Below are 17,901 nucleotides of genomic sequence, written 5' to 3' on the forward strand. Positions count from 1 at the left end.
GGTTGGTTGGTGAATGTTTGGTTCATCCAATCTGAAAGAAGGGCTAAAATGACTTTCCACTTGTTGGTTTACCTTTCTTCTTTCACTGAAGAAATACTCATCTTTTTTCTTGGTTGTTTTCAGACACTACTACTACAGATAGACTTTAAAGTTCTGATGCTGGCCTATAAAGCTCTGAATGGTTTAGGACCAAAATACATCAATGACCTCCTGACCCAGTATGAACCATCCAGATCCCTCAGGTCATCTGGATCCGGTCTTTTATCAGTTCCCAGAGTCAGAACCAGACACGGAGAAGCTGCATTCAGCTTTTATGCTCCTTATATCTGGAACAAACTCCCAGAAAGCCTCAGATCAGCTGAAACACTCAGTTTATTTAAATCCAGGTTGAAGACTCACCTGTTCTCAGCTGCATTTGAATAAAGCACCAAATCCACACTTTTAAGCTTAAATTTCAAAACCTACATTTAACTACTGATTTTATCTACTGTTCTGATTTTATCTGTTTTGATTTTATATACTGTTGTTTGTTTGTTTGTTAATTAGTTAGTTAGTTTATTTGCTTGTTTTATTCAATTTTAAATCATGCTTTTTATTTGTTCTTGTTTCTAATGTCTCTGTAAAGCACTTTGAATCACCTTGTTGTTGAATTGTGCTATACAAATAAACTTGCCTTGCCTTGCCTTGCCTTACAGAGATAGTGGGCACAAAGGGGAGAGAGGGCTTTTGCTGTGGCTGCACCCAGACTGTGGAACAGTTTACCTCCTCACATCAGATTCTCCACAAGCCTAGGAACTTTTAAAACTGCTCTTAAAACTCACCTCTTCTCATTGGCTTTTAGCAAGGTTTAACTTATTGTTTTAATTTATTGTTTTATCAGTGAGGTGTTTTATGTACTTGCGTTTTATTGTATTTTATATTTGTAATTTATTGTACAGCACTTTGGTCAGCCTTGGTTGTTTTTAAATGTGCTTTATAAATAAACTTGACTTGACTTGACAAAGATATGATGGAGCAAAGAAGGAGCTCCCAGCTCTTTCTAGTCTAGTGTTGACACTAAAACTACATGTGCCAAGATTCTGCCAATCCATCACATTCATGCTGATTTAAACACCAGTTAGATTAGGGGATGGCGTGCTCCATCAAGTCCTCCATCAGCAGCAGCGTCCATGTTCTAAGGACCCTACTGACCATCAGGTCACCAGTTCTGATAGATGGTGGCATTCGTGCAGACTGGTTACAGAACTGCTGTTCTCGTTATTGACCAACCTTTATCACATCTAAGATGTGCCCACAGCTGCTAGCAGATATTTACAGGAAACTGACTCGCCCAGCAACAAGAGCACAGCTCAAACAGTGACTGCGATAGTGCAGAGATCTGTGTCTCTGCAGCCGGTATAAGCAGATGTGTGATTTACCTGGTGTGTAAGTGAGGAACTTGTAGGCCATGTGAGCCAGCGGTAGGATGGGGATCATGCAGTTATCGCCATTGGTTTCGATGAAGTCGTGGCGAGTGATGGCAGTCGGATCGATGTGGTGCTCCCTGAATGGTCGAAGAAATGCCTGCAAAGAAAAGAAATGAATAAAACTATTCTCAGTCTAAGCTCCGACGAGTTTCTGCTCGTACAACAACTGGCTTTAGAGGGAGGACTTTATTTAAACCATCATTATCTTATTTTTATATGAAATGAAAAATACTGAAGTGGTGGCCTTTCCAAATCAAAGTAATCCACACAGATCCCAAACTAGACTCTGCTCGCTGTTCCTGCCTCAGCAGCTGCACATCCGCCTGATCCTGACTGAGAAGTGCGGATATCAGTGAATCTACAGGCCAATCCATCCACTTCAGTTGTATGTTGTTCTGTATGCACTTTGTAACTCGCAACAGCTAGCAGGAGAACTAGCGTAGCGTGGAGGAAGATGAAGGTGAGAAAAAGCAGCTCGGAGTTACCGACTGCCGTTTTTATATGTTTGCAAAGCTGTGCAGACGGCGGTGAGTGAGTCGGCGTCACCTAAACGCTTTGGCTTCTTTTGTTTGCTCGTTTTCATGTCAGAGAGACATTTAGTCCATTTGTTTATGGCCAATGACATTTTTATGCACACGACTGCAGCGGAGGTTAAATCAAGATTTGGTTCGACTGCACACTTTTAATCCAAAGGTTTGATTTTATTCATGAACCATTTTGAGAGGCTCAGACGTTGAGATAACAGCGTATTAATAACACAATCATGACATCAGGACACATGACATCCACCCCTCACAACTCATCAGGAAACTGACAGACCTGGGTATCAGTTCCCTCATCTGCAAATGGTTACTGGACTTCCTGACCAACCGCCCCCAACATGTCCGGCTGGATAACCGCTGCTCATCTACCATCACAATGAACACCGGTGTACCACAAGGCTGTGTGATGAGCCCTTTCCTCTACTCCCTCTTCACCCACGACTGCAGACCTGCTGATGGTTCCAACACCATCATTAAGTTTGCAGATGACACCACGGTGATTGGCCTCATCAGTGACAACGATGAGGCCGCGTACAGGGAGGAAGTGGATCGTCTGGCTGAGTGGTGCGACAGAAACAACCTGCTGCTTAACACCGAGAAGACCAAGGAGCTCATCGTGGACTACAGGAGGAATGCTGACCCACATCCACCCATCCACATTAAGGGGACGGCTGTGGAGCGTATGAGCAGCTTCAAGTTCCTGGGAGTCCACATCTCCGAGGATCTCACCTGGACGACCAACTGCTCCAAGCTGGTCAAGAAGGCTCACCAGCGCCTCTTCTTCTTGAGGACTCTGAGGAAGAACCACCTGTCCTCAGACATCCTGGTGAACTTCTATCGCTGCACCATCGAGAGCATCCTGACCAACTGTATAACAGTCTGGTACGGGAACTGCTCTGCCTCGGACCGGAAGGCGTTGCAGAGGGTCGTGAAAACTGCCCAGCGCATCGCCGGAGCACCACTTCCTGCCATAAAAGACATCTACAGGAAGCGGTGTCTGAAAAGGGCTGGGAAAATCATCAAAGACCCCAGTCACCCATCACATGGACTCTTCACCCTCCTGCCCTCTGGGAGGCGCCACAGGAGCCTCCGGACTAAGACCACCAGGTACCGGAACAGCTTCTTCCCCACAGCTGTCAGACTCCTGAACTCTGCCTCCTGACATCTGACCCACGTTAAACTCATGGACTGAACATACACACACCCACAATGGACAACTGTACCCTCAAACACACAATAATAACATGGACTGAACCACCACTCACAACCACTAGCACTTTATATAGCCTCTGTAGAAACTATCTACACCCTCACTTATCTTAACTGCACTACTGTATAGCCCTGTGTAAATAATCATTCTGTACATTCAATAATCTTTAATCCTACAACTGTTTACAACTTACATAGTTCCCATTTCTGTATAGCTGTATATCTCAGATTCTGTAAAGTTATTTATTTCATATTCTGTATAGTTTTTCATATTTATATCCTGTTCATAGCCTGTACATAGCTTGTACTCACTACAGCCTGTACATACTTATAGTTATAGAATATTCACAACATACTTCATACCGTGTACATTATAACATACCATAATAGACCCATTTCTGTAATATACTCACATATCTATATTATTGCTAATATATATTGTAATATATCTATATCACTAAAGCACTTCTGGATGGATGCAAACTGCATTTCGTTGCCCTGTACCTGTGCATGTGCAATGACAATAAAGTTGAATTCTATTCTATTCTATTCTAAATGAATGGAACAGGGTGAACAGCCGATCTAGTCTGTGCTAAATAAAGGGGCTACAGTCACATGCACATACAGGCTGAAAGTCATCGTTGGGTTCCTCTAATGAATTTAAATTCACTTTAAACCACAACACAAAACCATGTTTATCCTCTTTACGCCAATGCAGATCAAATACACACACACACACACACACACACTCACACACTTAGTGGTGCTGAGCACCCTGTGCAACCCCAAAGCTCATATCCAGCATCCTAATAAACCACAGAACAGCAGTCAACTTGTGCAAACACACTCATACACATAAATGACCCATGGACACCCCACCAATTCAAAAATGTGTGCTTTAGAACACACACAGACACACACACAGACACACACACCCAGCAAACCCCAGCAGCACTGTGCAGAGGCAGACACCCGTCTGTGAGAGCATGGGGGTCTCAAATGAAAGACTGAATCTGAATCTCAGAAGCACAAAAAAGGACAGAAAGAAACACACCCACATGCACACAGAGGATAAAGGTAATTTATTTCTCTGTGTGGAAAAAGCAAAAAGAGGAAGGTTTGCATGTGTTTGTGCACAGTGCGCATTTATCCGAGTGCGTGTTTGTGTGCAGCCGTCGAAACATCAGCGTGAAAACTCATTATTGTCGGGTTAGCCGCTCGAAACAATCGCACACGCCTATCAGCAGACATTGTCGGTAGGTGCCACTGCAAACGCTGAAACTATCTGTTGATATCCTCACAATTACGGGCCCAGCTCCCTTCTCTACCGCTGCTTCCCCCTCCTCCATCGTCCCCCTCCTCTCACCGCAGCCCTCAGCTAGATGAAAGGCCGGCTAAGCCGCAGAGGTCGTGCCGAGAGGGGCGGCACGGGCGCTCCCAGTTAACGGCGGGCCACCGGTCGCTGCGTGTCCTCTAATCCCACACCGTTTAACGGCCTGCCTTGCACGACATCCGTTAATCACCAGCTCACATCGCCCATCGCCCCAGCAACCACCGCTGTCCCACTGCTTGGACGGACACGCCCTTCCACCCCCTTCTTTTTTTGTCCTTCCAACCTCGTCTGCTGTATTTTTTATTAGTTTCTCTCTTTTTTGGGCCCAACCTTACCATCCTTTAATATCGCACTCTTTTTTCCTCCTTCTGTCCTTTAAATAAGAACCGACTTACATCATTCAATTAACTCTCTTTCAATGCTCCAATCAGCCTCACTGGAGAGTTGCCTTGAAAGAGATTTGTTCGTTAACGACACAAGGACAGAAGTAGCGATGCTTTTAAAATATGACTGCACAAGTGAACTAGATGGGGAGAAAGGATCTTAAAACATATATCCCAAAACTGTAAGCACATCTGGCAAATTTCCGTGTGAATCGAGCATCATTGGGAACTAATGAGCGTGACTTTGTCCTCAAAGTGGTGTCATTAGAGGACTGCTAAATCCTTGTTGAGTCAATTAAAGCTCAACGACACGATGACGACAAAAAGCCTCCTAAAGGAAATGTGGAAACGCTACAGGGAAATTGTCGAGCACTTCTTAAACTAGTGTTGCAATTTTAGCACTGCTGAGTAGAGAAAAGGCTTTCTGTAGACTCACAGAAAGAACAAATTGGTGTTACACAATTTCTCCTGGAGAGCAACAACCTCGCAGTGTACTTTGTGCAATAATTCTCGCCCTATTTTGTCTGAACAACAACATATTCCAACTGTGATGTGGACAGAAGCATGCATCATAATGCGCTCTCTGAATGTGTTCGTACACAAGTTTGTACTCCAGATTTTCTTTTTCTTTTAAGCCAAATGCTGATATGATGCATGTACTCCAGAGTACAGCGGGTACTGGCGGGTTACGTTTCCATGAGGACAGCGGCTGACTGACTCCACTAGCTTCCTTACTTTGACGCATTCCTTAACTGACGACTGTTGTTACTTTGTAGCTAAACACACGAAGCCCCATGTTTCACTAATGACACACAGACTAATTCTAGCACCCAACAGCAGTGCTTGTTACTGTAACTGCCATAAAAGCCTTGATTTGAATAAAGTCTTTAATCAAACCACCTGTTTTAAAGAAAAACGTCTTCTTCAGCTGCTCCCACCCACAGACGTTTACTTTACTGGGTCTAAAAATCTAAAGCTACACAAGTCCAAATAAAAGCGTGTGTGTGCAGATGAATGATAACTGTTTAAATCAGGCAGCTACCACACTTTCAACATCAGCAGGAGAGCAGCAGTGACACAAAAACACGACCCACAGTCTGAAATATAAGGTGTGACATGAGACGTGTGGGATGAATTCGATGACCTTCAGTGTCTCGTCTCAGACCGGCTCCGGTCTGAGACGAGACACGTTGAACAACTTGGAGATCAGCGGTACATAAAGTACAGACAACACATGTTTACACAGGTCATCACAGGTAGAGGCGACAGGAAACTGGACATACATCAGCAAAAACAGAATAAAATAACAGAAGGCAAAAATAAAGGACAGCGCCAACTTCTAACGCTCTAATACGGCCGCCATTAGCCTCAGGTGTTCTGAATCACGCTCGTGTTTGATATTCAAACTAACGCTAACCGGGAGCACGGGCCGGCTTTATTCTCAGCCTCACAAATGCAGCAGAGGTGGACGCTTTATTTCCAGCAGACTATTGTCAGCCCTCTGTTCTCTGTAAAGGTCCATTCTTCTCTGCCAGTTAAAGTCTTTATTAGAGGTCTCCTACAGTGTCCAACACACCATGCAAATCTGTGACTGCTGCTGTGCCTTTGGTCCCAGTAACTACCCCAAACCTCAATAAATGCCACATTAGAAATAAACATCACACCAAATAATACCTTCTGCAAACACAACAAGTAACACAGGGATCCTAAAATTACTGTTCAGCATCATCTGATAGTACAGTGCACATATCAAATAAATATTATTAAGGTAGCATCTAAAAATAGAGACATACATTAGGTACAGCCCAAATTACACGAACCATTAGAAATCCTCACATCGAAGTCAAGACTGTCGGTGCTGCAGCTAATCAGATTACACTGAAGTACTGGCAGTAATCTCAAGCCGGAATCCAGCAGGCTGCTGAGCAGAGACATACTTGATTCACACACAACAACAATGCTAATTAATCAATTCATGTTTTTTTTCCTGGTGTGTTTGTGCAATAACTACAGTCATGTATACATCCTTTCATTTTACACGTTACATTTGAATGAGTACTGCATGTACTGCATGTAACTACATAACAACATCTGTACCTGTTCGTGGTTTTAAGGTTGGAGCCAAACATCTGTATTTATGTTTAAATACATAATCACCTTGTATGTATAAAGAATACAAGCAGACACGGGATTATTTTAAATGAATTTAAAACAAACATCATTCATTCCTTCGCGTGCACTGCACTGATAGACGACAGCGCTCTACACAGCCAGCCTCCAAGCTGTTACACTCACGAGCTGGTAGCCAACCATGCAAAAATAAGGAGCTGCAACACAACAGTCTACAAATGCAGCACTGTAGTGATGAGGTGTGACAGCCTGCACGTGTCATCATGTTTAACACAAAGCTCAGAAAGACAACGAGGAAACAATGAATGACATGCATGCATCACGCTGGAGACGTGTTTATATAATGTTGTTTGAATCACATTAGAATCTCTAAGTCGTTATAATATCAGTCAAGTACAGCAAATACTGTCTTGTACTACAAAAATACTACAAATTGCATTACAGGTGTTAAGGTGATTCTGGTGTTTGCGGTCATATTTAACTATGATAATAAGTATTTGTAAATAAAACACGTTTGCATATGTTTGCAGTTTTTCAGTCAAAGTAACAAATGGTGTGAACTGCAATCAAAGTGTGAACAATATCAAATTATTATTAATGATGTAGTGATAACATGTGGGACAGTGTGATTAATGCCTACGGTTCTTACAGGGATGCTTCACACATCAGCTTCCATTTTTCACACATTATTTATATATGAATAATTCATAAATACAAGGAACAGTAGATGAAACGCTCCCACACTTCCACTCACTAAATTCACACGCCATTAATCAAAGTTCACATGAACCAATCTGCATGCTGCACCGGATCATACTGATTTTAATTGGATGAAATGAGGATAACCTTTACTCTAATTGGCTGAGAGGAGTGTGTGGATTACTGTAACGCAGCCACATAAATATGTGCATACTGTATGTGCACTGTGCGCTGAAAGGTCGTCAATATTCAAGGTGAGACTGTTCACATGTGACCCCGTGTGTGCGCGTGTGTGAGTGCAGTGGACATTACTGCCTACAGGGAAATCGCTTTGTGTTACACTGACATTTAGCTTCAGATCACTACGGAAGTGCAAAGCTGTGGGGACGGGGGCGACTGCTACCACGGTGATGCAGTCCCAGGAAAGCGAAGACACCAACTTTTAACAAAACCTCCAACTGTAAAAACCAAAGAAACCCGTCCCATCTGGCTCGCTGGGATTATTCAGGAAAACTGTACCAAAGCAAGAACGATGCAAAAATAATGGATCTGAGGATGGACGTGTTTTTAAAAAAGGCTTTTTTAAAATACTATCATTTATAAAGGTGCTCTTCTGCACTCATTTCAAATACCAGGCGCTTTCTGACAAACAAATAAAATAAATGAAAATGACATCAGCTGCCTCGTCAGTGCCGCTCTCATCCCACAGACGCTCCAGTTCAGTCAGCAGGACATGAACCCATTCTCCACCTGCTGCAGGTATCAGCTGCAGTGGCCTTCCAGCTCAGAGTGCATTTAAAGTGCAGGAAAAGCACTGCAGTCACCCGCCTGCAGTCACCCGCTGCAGTCACCCGCCTGCAGTCACCCGCTGCAGTCACCCGCCTGCAGTCACCCGCCTGCAGTCACCCGCCTGCAGTCACCCGCCTGCAGTCACCAAGACTGTACAAGAAGCACGATGAGACTGTGGACTCACAGCAGGGAGTCAGCCAGCGGGGGAACAGGCGAAGGACAGAGCTAGGTGGACTGTCCACTAATAAGAACTGTAACTGTGTGGTACTTCTCGATTAATGAAAAAATAAATATTAAAAATGCCAAAACTTGTTTCCAAAAGTGTGCACAGGTGGCGCTGATACAGGTATTTCTGACAGTAGGCCCAAATAACCTGACACTGGGCCATTTGACCTTTGTGTTCTGAAAGGTCACTAAAGATACAAAAATATATGTCACTACTAGTAATACTACTGCTGCTGCTACTACTAGAATATTTTGGTGTTTGGGACATACGACTTGTATTTCTTTTGAAGAGCAGACATTAATCTTCCTTCTCTGTTTAAAGTGCGGAGCTCAAAATAAGAGAGGACGAGATTTAACAACCAAGCTTGGAAAAAGTAAACAGTCGGCTGTAAGATGAACAGTTTGACTTTGTCCTTCTATGTTGAGGGAAAAAAGAATGATGAAGGGAAAATGTTTGCATAACACTCAGAAGCAATCGAATGAACCATGTGATCTGCTAAACTTACCTTGACTGAAGAAACTTAAGAAGCCAAAGTTGGTGACAAAGCAGCTGCTGTATCAAAACCATTGCAGTGATTGCTTGGGTTGAACTACGAGGGGTTTAAAAGGGTCTCAGACGTTTGGGGAGTTGGTTGTAAATGTCTGCAGACAAACCAAATCAATGACCAGGAGCTTTCCAGTGCAACCAGTCTCTCTGACCAGCCTGTAGGCCTGCAGAAATGGAGCTTTACCAATTGATTTCACAGAGACAGCCAGCAACAACTAGTCAGTGATTACACACTTTCCAGGTGACCAGTGGTTACCAGCTGGTCAGCGACCCGCCTGTCTGACAGAGGCAAAGCAGAACCGACACTAGTGAGACTGCTGCACACCTGATTCAGAGTTCGGTTGGCAGGAAAATGAACTTGATTTGATGTGAAATTATTCAAAGGTGTTTGATACAGCCTGCCTGCCTGCCTGCCTGCGTGCCTGCCTGCGTGCGTGCGTGCGTGCGTGCGTGCGTGCGTACCTTCCCAATAACAGGGATGTCCACCGACCCCCAGGTATCTGCTCCCCAGTGCACAATCCCCGATGCAAAATCTGCCGTCACTATTCCGAGGACTGTTACATAAATGCAGGCGTGGACAGAGAATTACAAAAACTTGATTAGAGGTGTACATGAACTCATGAAAATGATTATTAGCATTTACATACAAAATCCCAGCCATCACAGTTTAGTGACTTCGTGTGAGTGTCAGCTTACCGATGCCGAGGACGATCTTGTAGATGTGAACGGTGGAGAAGTGCAGGAGGAGGAAAGAGAAGTTGATGATGAAAAGAAAGAGGCACAGGATCACACACACCCACTCCTGGAGCCGTTTACCTGAGGACGACACAGAAACACCTGACACTGCTGGGCCGACAGGCAAATACAGACAGACAGTGGGTGTCTGTATTAATGAAGGGGGGGTGTCCGCTGGGAGAACGCGTCGCTTTTTACCGAGGGTCAAAGGACCCGTCGCCCACAACGACCACGCCCGTGTGTCCAGGCTGTTAATATGTAATCAGATGAAGACAAGTGTACTCCAGGCTGCGGGGTCATGACCTCTCATATGTGAAACACTGACACGGACGCAGCACCGAGCAGCACACACACAAGGGCTGTTTCAGGTGGGAGGTAGACCTCATAGGTCAGCAGTATCAACTAAAGAGGAAGAACAGGGACTAACTAAAAGTACTCTATTGCAATTCAGCAATATTAGAAGGGAGAAAGCCTCCAGCCAACAGCACTGAAGATCAGAGATAATATATTATTGAAAAAGAGCACGCAGCATAGAGCGCGCAGCATAGAGCGCGCAGCATAGAGCGCGCGACGTGAGCGAGAAGCGTCTCCCACAAACTTGCGGTCTTCTGAATGGCGCCTTGCTTCCTTCTTCGCGGTCCTTGCTCGCGTGACCTGCCAGCTCAAGCAGGAAACGTGACATCGTTCAGTAAATAAAGCCACAAATATAAACCACCGCTGTAATGTTTTTAACTCACTTTCTTCTTCTTTTACAGCCACGCCCCCCACGCCGTTCTCCTAATCCTTCTGTCATTGCCAATCTAATGTGCCTTTAAAACTTTAATGTGTCCAGATCCTAATGTATCACACAGCATTAGGAGCCTATAAGATATTCATGACAGTTTTTTCTAATAAAGCACACAGGCCTGTAGACCTGAGTATGAATATGCTATCAGCCTTTCATATGGACTGAAGCGGTCACCCGAGATTTAGAATATGTGATTATGGATATTTCACGAATCGTCAAACGTGACCCTTCACCTTCTAAAAATAGACGCCATCAAAGTTGTAAAGAAGCAGATGGTAGAAACTTCTAAATGACTTTGACTTTGCTGGTTGTTGAAAATTGTTTTGAAAAACTTTCAGCTGTGAACGAGTCGTTTGGTGCGCTGATAACCACATACTCTGCTTGATTCAAACAATCATCTTTAACAGGAAGTCTGTACAGATTATATTTAATGTACTGCTGAAAAACAAAAGTCAAAGGAATACATTTTAACCAGAGTTCAGCATCAAATCAGTTAAACTTCGAGGATATTGGTGGGGAACCTCCAAAGAGGTTTTACAGTGACGTCACTTTACCCCTCGTCATCTTCTCTGACTGCTCTTACAGGAGTCAGGGTCACTGCTGGTATCATGATACCTGGACCCTCCAAAGGCTGCAAATGTTGTCCAACTGCTCCAAGATGGCTCAGTCATACATGCCACTGGCAGAAGGTTTGCTGTATCTCCCGGCACAGTCTCGAGAGCATGGAGGAAATTCCAGGAGAAAGGCAGTTACTGTAGAAGATCCATCAGTAGAGTGGACATCTGCTCCTCTGTCCAAGGAGGAACAGCAGGAGGAACTGCCAGAGCCTGACAGAAGGACTTCTAGCAGGTGTGAATGTCTCTGACCAACCAATCAGAAAGAAGACTTCATGAGCCCAAAATCCTCTAGTGAGCCCTGTGTTCACTGTGCAGCGCCATGGAGCCTGGCTGCTGTAATACCAGAACAGGCAGGTCCGCCACCAGCACATGTGGCAAACATGGGTCTTGATAAGGCGTGGGGGATGCCCGTAACCTCGTTCAGCATGTGGTCAGTGACGGTGTAGGGGAGGCACTGAGCATACTCACTGAGGAACAACAGCATCCTGATTACTGTCAAGTATCAGGATGAAATCCCTAAACTACTGTCAAACATTACGTTGGTGCAGTGGCTGCTGGTTCCTCCGAGTGCACAACAACGCCGGCCTCATGTGGCGAGACAGTGCGATCAGTTCCTGATAACGCCGACTGGCCCCGGTGTTCGCCTGACCCAAATCCGGTAGATCCCCTCTGGGAATGATGCTTCGATGTCAGATCCATGGTCTCATCAGGAGCATGGCCCAACATCGGCACACACAGAAGCACACGGGGCCGTACGAACTACTGAGGACCATGTTGAGGTGCAACATTATGCTGCGTTACTTTACGTTGATTTGGGGGTTCCTTTGAATTCAGCCCTTTGTGCAGAAGGTTGATCGTTTTCCTGTAAGTGACGCTGCATGCTCCAGTTTCTAACACCGTCCATATCAGCACAGAGATCAGCAGGACCCTCTGACATCTGATGTGTTTTCAAAGTGTTCCTTTAATTGTTTCTTAGTAAGATAAGATAAGATAAGATAAGATAAGATAAGATAGAACTTTATTAATCCCTCGGGTGGGTTCCTCTGGGAAATTTGATTTCCAAAAAAAGCACAGCAACGACCGAAGTTACAGTTACAGAATTGTTATATATATATATACACACACACACACACACACACACACACACACACACACACATATATATAAATACAGAGACAAATATAAATAAAATATACAAAGGGGATAAATAGAATAAATAGGAATAAAAAATAAAAATACAAGTGAATTGCACATTTCAAGTATTGAGTCTATTGCACTGTTGACTATTTACAAAAAGTATTGCACAAAAGGTATTGTACAGTGAGGTGAAGAGGCACTACAGCTTAGTTGTTCCCCCCTCCTTTGTCCTCCTGTCTCCCCTCCCTCTCCCCTCCAGAGAGGAGTTAAACAGTTTGATGGCGTGTGGGACAAAGGAGTTTTTAAGTCTGTTAGTTCTTGTCTTTGGGAGAAGCAACCTGTCACTGAACAGACTCTTCTGATTGTTTATGGCCGTGTGCAGAGGATGCCCAGCATTGTCCATAATGTCCATCAGTTTCTTTAATGTCCTTTTCTCTGCCACTGTCACCAGAGTGTCCAGCTTCATGCCGACCACAGAGCTAGCCCTCCTGATCAGTTTCTCCAGCCTGGATGAGTCCTTCTTTGCTGTGCTGCTCCCCCAGCACACCACAGCATAGAAAAGTACTCCAGCAACCACCGACTGGTAAAACATCCTCAGGAGCTTCCTGCAGATGTTAAAAGACCTCAGCCTCCTGAGGAAGTACAGTCGGCTTTGGGCTTTTTTATACAGGTGCTCTGTGTTGCATGACCAGTCCAGTTTATTGTCCACCCACAGCCCGAGGTACTTGTACTTGTTGACCACCTCCACCTCCTCCCCCTCTATCTGAACCGGCAGTGGACCTTCTCTGGACCTCCCGAAGTCCACAACCAGTTCCTTAGTCTTTGAGGTGTTGAGTTGCAGGTGGTTTGTGTGACTCCATGCGACAAAGTTCCTCACCAGACTTCTGTACTCCTCTTCCTGATCATCCCAGATACACCCCATGATGGCTGTGTCATCTGCAAACTTCTGAATGTGGCATAATTCAGAGTTGTAGCAGAAGTCAGAGGTGTACAGGGTGAAGAGAAGAGGGGACAGCACAGTTCCCTGTGGTGCTCCTGTGCTGCTGACCACAGTGTCAGACGTGATGTCCTTCAGCCTGACGTACTGTGGTCTGTCGGTGAGGTAGTCGGAGATCCAAGCCACCAGGCAGGGGTCCACCTCCATCCTGTTCAGTTTTTCCTGAAGCATACAGGGCCGGATGGTATTAAAGGCACTGGAAAAGTCAAGAAACAGGATCCTGACCGTGCCTTTTCCCCCATCCAGGTGTGAGTGGGCTCTATGCAGGAGGTACAGGATGGCATCCTCCACTCCGACACCCGCCTTGTATGCAAACTGTAGTGGGTCCTGGGCATGTTGTACCTGTGGTCGGAGGAGGTTGAGGAAGAGCCGCTCTAGAGTCTTCATAAGATGTGACGTCAGTGCCACCGGTCGGAAGTCATTCAGCTCATTGGGCCGGTTCCTTTTGGGGACCGGGACGATGCAGGATGTCTTCCATAGGGCGGGCACTCTCCCCAGTCGCAGACTGAGGTTGAAGACTCGTTGTAGCGGCTCCCCAAGTTCAGCAGCACATGCCTTTAGCATCCTAGGACACACCTTGTCTGGGCCTGCTGCCTTTCTGGGGCGAAGCTTCCTCAGTTGCCTCCTGACCTGATCCACTGTGACACTGGGAGATGTTTGGGAGGAGGGGAGGGGGGGAGATGTCTTGCTGCTGAGAGAGGGATTGGAGGAGGGGGGTGTCATGGTGTCAGGAAGGGGGGGAAGCGAGGGAGGTAGGAGAGTGGGGAGAGGACTCTGTAGTGAAGGTGAGGGTGGGGGGGTTGTGGGCTGGTCAAACCTGTTGAAGAAGTTGTTGAGTTCGTTTGCCTTCTCCACAGTCCCCCCCACTGTGCTTTTCTTGGTGTTGTGGCCTGTGATGGTTTTCACACCATTCCAGACCTCCCTCATATTGTTCCTCTCCAACTTCTGCTCCACCTTCCTCCTGTAGGTGTCCTTTGCTTCCCTCAGGCAGCGTTTCACCTCCCGCTGTGCTGCTTTCATCTCCTCCTTCACTTTGCTCCTGAAAGCCTTCTTCTTAATGTTGAGGACAGCTTTGACTTCCTGTGTTACCCACGGTTTGTTATTAGGATAACACCGTACCGTCTTAGCAGGGGCGACTGTGTCCACACAAAAGTTGAGGTAGTCTGTAAGACAGTGTGTCGCCCCCTCTATGTCCTCACCATGTGGGCTCAGGAGCACATCCCAGTCTGTGGTGTCATAACAGTCTCTCAGAGCATCCTCCTTTTCTGGGGTCCATCTCCGGATGGAGCGCGTTGTGACAGGCTGCCTTTGGACGAGGGGTGTGTATTGTGGCTGTAGGTAAACCAGGTTGTGGTCTGACTTCCCTAGTGGGGGGAGGGGGGTGGCTCTGTATGCATCTCTCACATTAGCATACAGTAGGTCAATTGTCCTGTTGCTCCTTGTGGGACAATTCACAAACTGGTGAAAAGCAGCCAGAGTAGAGTCCAGTGTGGCATGGTTAAAGTCTCCAGATATAATAATGAAAGCCTCGGGGTTTTGTGTCTGAAGTCTTGCTGTGACTGTGTGTATTTTCTTTAGTAGTGGATAATATAAACATATAATTAAATCTTGATGGCTCATGCCAAGTATCGGCTGGTGTCACCGCTCCAACGCTGCTTCCCCAGCACATCACAGCAGAGTACATCGTAGTTTCCACAACTCAGTGACAGAAAACCTGTCAACATTTTGCAGAACTCACTGAAGGATCTCAGCTTCCTCAAAAATCAGAGCTTGTTCGTTCCTTTTCGGTCTCTCAGTTCTCGATGGGCACATCCAAGCATTGGGCCCAGACACGACATCACCTTCCTGTCTGAGGACAGACATAGGTCGTGTCGCCATCCTCTTCTTTCTGGAGTTGATCGCCATCTTTCTGGTCTTATTCACACACACCATATCATACCATTCACGTATGATATGGCGGTATTTATTTTCTTATTGTGTTAGGCAATGATAAGAAAATAAAATATCTCCTCCATACCTGCTTCATACCCTGGAGGACGGGGCTGTGGCTCCCCACACTCCCTAGCAGATCGTTACATGGAGAAACCTTTGGAATACAAGCATGCTGATCCACACAGGTATGCACACAGGTGTACACACAGGTATGCACACAGGTGTACACACAGGTATGCACACAGGTGTTCACAGACGCGGACTACAGCTTTCTTGGCTGCTGCCTCAAAGCACATTGTGTGCTGTCTATCTTATGTGCTGCACAATATCGTTTATTATTTAGTATCTATTGATATCTACTGCTAGCTAGTTTATTGTGATGGTGCTTTTTTTTTTATTATGTTGCTCTTTGTTGTTTGCTTTCTCTTCTGTTTTTCTTTCTTTCTTCCCCCCCTTCTCACTGTCTCTTCTCCCCTTTGGTTTTCTTTCTCTCCCTCTCTTTCTTTCATTCTTTCTCCCTGTCCTATCCCCCAGTCATGTCTGTCCCGTTTGTAGCAACTGAAAATAAAATAAATTCATAATTATAATAAAGGTCAATCCAATGGGCCAATATGGCAAGGCCATGATGATCCACTTGGTAAAATAAATCCGCTTGGCATCTTTCTTGGCCTTAAGACAACAATTCTGATGGCTAAAGATCCAAAAGAAAAAAAAAATTGCGATAGAATATGGGTAAAACACGCATGTGCAGTGCCTTTGTTTTCATACGCACATGGCCGAAAAAGCATGGCGGAAATGGAGAATGGGATGGGGGAAACCGGATCGTTGAGTGAAACGGATGAACCAGAATTGGTTTGTAAAAATGGTGCCACTTCAGTGGTGTGACACTGGTTTAGCTTTCGTCCGTCAGATACACACCAAAGCAAATTTTTTTGTCGAACATGCAAGCGGCTGTCATTATTGTCGTATTTGTCGGACTAAGATGCTCATAAATCTGGGAGTAATCTGGGTCCTAAACTCCGTCCGCTTCATGTCTCAAAGTCAACGAACACTGCAGCATCACTGAGAGTTAAAAACTGTCTAAATTCTTTCATCTTTAATAAAATCATCAGCGTTGCTGCTTTACCAGGTGTAACAGTTAAGTTTAACATCCAGGCATCCATGAAAACAGGATTTATTACATTTAACAGAGTTAGAAGTTAGCAGGAAGTTAGCTCACTAGTGTCACTAGTTACCTAAACATGATATAGCATGTTCTGACTGAGAGATTTCTGAAAAAATTCAAACGTACAGCTCTGCTATCACTTCCAGCATAAATGAAGACAGAAAACTAAACAGCAGTGACGTTTGTAGGGTTACTGAAGTTGGGCTAGCTGGTATATAATGATGTGCTACGTGATCGCTAGCTACACAGCTATGTTAGCATAAACACAGTGAAGCTGGAGGATGAACGCTAACTTTTTTCCACTGGATAAAAGTGAAGGTTCCTCATGGTTAGAGACAAATGTAATCGATGGCAGGATGCTGTAAACGGACCAAACTTCAGTCAGGAGAACAACTGAGATAATCCATCCACAGTACGAGGTTAGTCATTAATACACTGCAACAACATGGGAATAGAGCAGCTGTGACAGAATACAGCATTCATGAATCAATATTCAATAATATTGAAGTGGAGGAAGTAGAGCTGGGCGATAGAACGATAACGATATGTATCGTGATATAACTTTTACTCAATAGAGAAATTAAACTATCGCGATAGACCTCGCCGCTCTTGTCCTCAAAAAAAAAAAAAAAAAAAAAAAGGTCAGCCAATCCAAATTAAGTAGCGCAGAGCCGAACCAATCACAGCCGCAGCGTCACGTCGCGTGACTTGTAACTTACAGCACAAGTGCCAAGCCGCACGTGTGTTTGTTTGGGAAGCAGCCAGCGGGTAATGGAGCCAGCGCGTAATGGAGGAAATGAGTGTGCCGACTAGAAAAATCAACCGAGCGTGACCGAAGAGAAAACAGATGATGGTTCCAACGCCGGAGAGATTGTCGAACGGAAGAGCCATAGAAGTTCCGTAGTGTGAAGGTATTTCGGCTATTTCAAGTCTGACAAAAACAGAGTAGCGCGCACTGTAAATTGTGCCGAAAGCAAGTCTGGAAATACAATAAACTGGTGCATGCGTCACACTGTGCGCCACGTTATTGTTTCGGTGAAATGAATTTCTACAATACTGTTAATTCTACTCTCTGCAGTGTTTAAATGCTTACATATACACACAGTTACTGTCCGTCCACACATACGACTCGGTTCTGCTTCTATGCCCCAGCTTTGTTTACTTTTTCCCACCGAGGCTTCTAGACTTCTGATTGGCCAACATTTCTG

At 45.1% G+C, this 17,901-nt stretch overlaps 1 protein-coding gene across 1 annotated transcript in view; it reads right to left on the minus strand.

Annotated features, from left to right (window-relative positions):
- The window catches only part of peds1a (plasmanylethanolamine desaturase 1a), a 66,342-nt gene that overhangs the window by 21,180 nt on the left and 27,261 nt on the right, over positions 1 to 17,901 (minus strand). The window contains exons 2-4 of the mRNA XM_086297858.1: positions 10,020 to 10,139; positions 9,786 to 9,877; positions 1,419 to 1,563 (exon numbers count right to left, since the gene is read on the minus strand). Coding sequence (XP_086153984.1) covers positions 1,419 to 1,563; positions 9,786 to 9,877; positions 10,020 to 10,139 — 357 coding nt within the window. The remainder of the gene's footprint in view (positions 1 to 1,418; positions 1,564 to 9,785; positions 9,878 to 10,019; positions 10,140 to 17,901) is intronic.

This window comes from Aulonocara sp. 'chitande type north' Nkhata Bay, linkage group LG7 (genome assembly GCF_057382095.1).
Source record: "Aulonocara sp. 'chitande type north' Nkhata Bay isolate Kocher_YH1m ecotype deep benthic linkage group LG7, A_spYH_male_GT1.1, whole genome shotgun sequence".
Taxonomy (NCBI): domain Eukaryota; kingdom Metazoa; phylum Chordata; class Actinopteri; order Cichliformes; family Cichlidae; genus Aulonocara; species Aulonocara sp. 'chitande type north' Nkhata Bay.